Raw genomic sequence first — 3,039 nt, 5'->3', positions numbered from 1 at the left:
GCAAAAAAAAAAAAAAAAGTCAAAACCCACCTGGAAAAAAAACAAAACAAAACAAAACAAAAAAAAAAACACAAAAAAACCCCAAAAAACAAAACCTAAAGGTGCATCACGAGTACACACAAAAGGCCGAACCACAGAGAGAAAGGAACCCAAGACAAATCAGAAAGCCACACTCTCCCAACTCCTCCCAAACTTTCCTTTTTGCGCAACGGTCGGTCCGGGGCTTTTCTGTACGACTCGGATGATTCAGATAGATCTGTGGGCTTCGAGTTCACCTGCTTTCGGTCTTGAGTAAACAGAGGTCTCCTCTCTTCCCTGGGGAGCGGCTCTGGGGCGCCCCGGCAAGCTCTCTTCCTCTAGGAACGCAGAACCTGGGTCCAGGCCGGGACTATGGGGACCGGCGTCCGTGCGCCCGGGGAGCCTGGCCCTCTACACCTTGGATTCGGAGGAGAAACCCCGGCGCCCCGGCTCGTCCAGGCTCGAATCGCTGTCCACAGTTGTCGCCCCGCCGTTGCAGCCAGCCCAGGGCTCCAGCAGGCGCGCGGGCGGTGTGGCCCCGGCATCATCGTCGTCGTCGTCCGAGGGAGCTCCGGGGGACGGAGGCGGCCCAGCTCCCGCCAGGCAGCCCGAGGCGCGCGGCCGGTCCCCGTGGGATGCGCGGCGTCTGCGGGCGGCCCGGCGCGCGCAGCAGAGCAGACGCTGGAAGGCCTTGCGGAAGTCGGGGCTGCGGCAGTAGATGATGGGGTTGAAGGCCGAGTTGGCGTAGCCCAGCCAGTTAAAGAAGACGAAGAGGCGATCCGGCACCAGGTCGCGGTGGAAGGCCTTCACCACGTTGGCCAGGAAGAAGGGCAGCCAGCAGAGCGTGAACACACCCATGATGATGCCCAGCGTCTTGAGCGCCTTCTGCTCGCGCAGGGCCACGAGGCGCGACGGCCGCCGCTTGCTGGAGCGCCCGTTGGCCATCGAGTCTGCGGGGCGCGGTGGCCCTGGCGACGGCGAGGGCGCGGGTGAGGGCGGCCGGGTCGGGCCGCCGAGGAAGCGGCGCTCGCAACTGTCGATCTTCTTCACCTGCTTCTGGGCCTCGCGGAACACTCGCAGGTACACGAAGGCCATGATACACAGGGGCACGTAGAAGGAGACAACGGACGAGGCGATGGCGTAGGCCCGGTTGGTGACGAAATCGCAGCACTTGGGATCATTGTAGCAGCGCCGCGCCTCGTCGCTCTCGGCCCGCCACCAGTGCATGAGGATGGGAAGGAAGGACACTAGAGCCGAGATGGCCCACACTGTGCACACGAGGGCCCGCGCTCGCGCGCGCGTCAGCAAACTCTGGTAGCGGAAGGGCGACGTGATGGCGAGGTAGCGGTCCAGGGCGATGACACACAGGGTCTCGATGCTGGCCGTCACACACAGCACGTCCACAGAAGTCCAGAGCTCACAGAAGAAGGAGCCGTACTCCCAACGGCCCCACACCACGATGGTGGCCCCGAAAGGCACCACCAGCAGTCCCATGACCAGGTCGGCGCTGGCCAACGACATGATGAAGAGGTTGGTGAGCGTCTGCAGCCGCGGGGTCTTGGCGATGGCCACGATCACCAGCACGTTGCCCACCACGATGAGCAACACGATGAGCGCCAGCAGTAGGCCCATGCCCGCAGTCCACTGCTGCGACAGCGGCGCTGAGCCCTCGCTGGCGGGAGGCAGCAGCGAGGCGGGTGGCGACGCGAGCACGAGCAGCCGCGCCGCGGTGGCCGCGCCGTCGGGCAGCGGCGCGGCCGACGACAGGTTGCAGGGTTCGGAGGCGCCCAGGGCGAGCGCCCCCGCGCCCATGCCGAGCTGCGGAGGCCGGGGGCGGGGGGTGTGGCGGGGCTGGGCCGCGGCTGGGGAACACCCCAGGAGCCGGGGCTGCGGGGCCCGCACGGGGAGGTCGCGGCCAGGTCAGGGCAGCCGCGGCTCGGGGCAGGAGGCATGGACGCCGGGCACCTTCTCCGCCGGAGCCGAGCGCTGTCGCCGCCGCCGCCGCCGCCGCTGCTGCTGGAGCCGCTGCCGCTGCTGGAAGAGCCGCCGGGACCTCAGCATGTTTCTGAGCGCTCGGGGCCGACAGCTCCGGCACCCAACACCCACCCCACCCCGCTGCCACCCCCCTAGCCAGCCCCCGGGGCCGCGCGTCAAGCTCCAGCAGCCAATCGCCGCCAAGGCACGCCCCCGACAATGGTTCCCCCCCACCCCCCAACACCCGGCACCCCCTCCTACCCGCGATTGAGCGACTCCAAAGATTCCGGGCGGACTGCGGAGCCAGCACCTCCCCGGCACCCACCGGCAGCAGCGAGCGCGCCCTTTCCTGCTCTGGCTTCCACCGGAGTCGGGTCTGCTGCGCCCACTGCTGAGTCCACCTCCTCCTGCGTCACCGCCCCCTCCAGGGGTCCCCGCTCGCCCCAGCACCCAGCTCTCCTTTTGCCTCCGGCGCTCCGCTCCGGTCCTAGCTCTCCTCCTTCCCTTCTGCGCCCCGCAGCTCCCGCGCTTCTCTACCTCCGGTGCCCAGTTCCCTGCAGCGAGAAGGGAATCTTGCTGGCATTCTGAGACGCCGCCGGAGTGCCTTGGACAGCCTATCCTGCTGGGGTTGGAGGAATTTAGCGTGAGACTGGTTCTGCCATCCGGCAGCCTGGCCCTTCCCTGATCGAGAGGGGACCCGGCCAGCCTGACAGCTTGGGGGAATGGGAAGTGGGTGTTAGTGGTTAGAGGAAACTTTCCAGCCAGGCGGGTTGCTGGAGCAGAGCGCGCATCTGCCAGAAAGGCTTCTCTAGCTGTTCTAGCGCAGAGCTGTCTTGTCACTGAAGTGCAGTCGATGGAGAAAGGAAGTGAAGGTTTGTGGATGTCACAGCCCACGCCAAGGACCAGTTGGACACACACACACACACACACACACACACACACACACACACCAGCTAAGGAAAAGGACGCCGCCACAGCGTGTTCAGAGGATAAAGGAGAAGTTTAGGGCAACATTAAGTCTAGAGTAGATGACACCACCACCATTCC

At 65.5% G+C, this 3,039-nt stretch overlaps 1 protein-coding gene across 1 annotated transcript; it reads right to left on the bottom strand.

Moving 5' to 3' along the window:
* Positions 1-429: 429 nt before the first annotated feature.
* Positions 430-1,830, bottom strand: Adrb1 (adrenoceptor beta 1). The gene has a single exon (XM_038315682.1). The coding sequence runs from the start codon at positions 1,828-1,830 to the stop codon at positions 430-432; it is 1,401 nt and encodes a 466-aa protein (XP_038171610.1).
* Positions 1,831-3,039: the final 1,209 nt, after the last annotated feature.

This window comes from Arvicola amphibius, chromosome 1 (genome assembly GCF_903992535.2).
Source record: "Arvicola amphibius chromosome 1, mArvAmp1.2, whole genome shotgun sequence".
NCBI lineage: Eukaryota > Metazoa > Chordata > Mammalia > Rodentia > Cricetidae > Arvicola > Arvicola amphibius.
The sequence above is the reverse complement of the archived record's forward strand: the minus strand, read 5'-3'. Positions and strand labels throughout refer to the sequence as shown.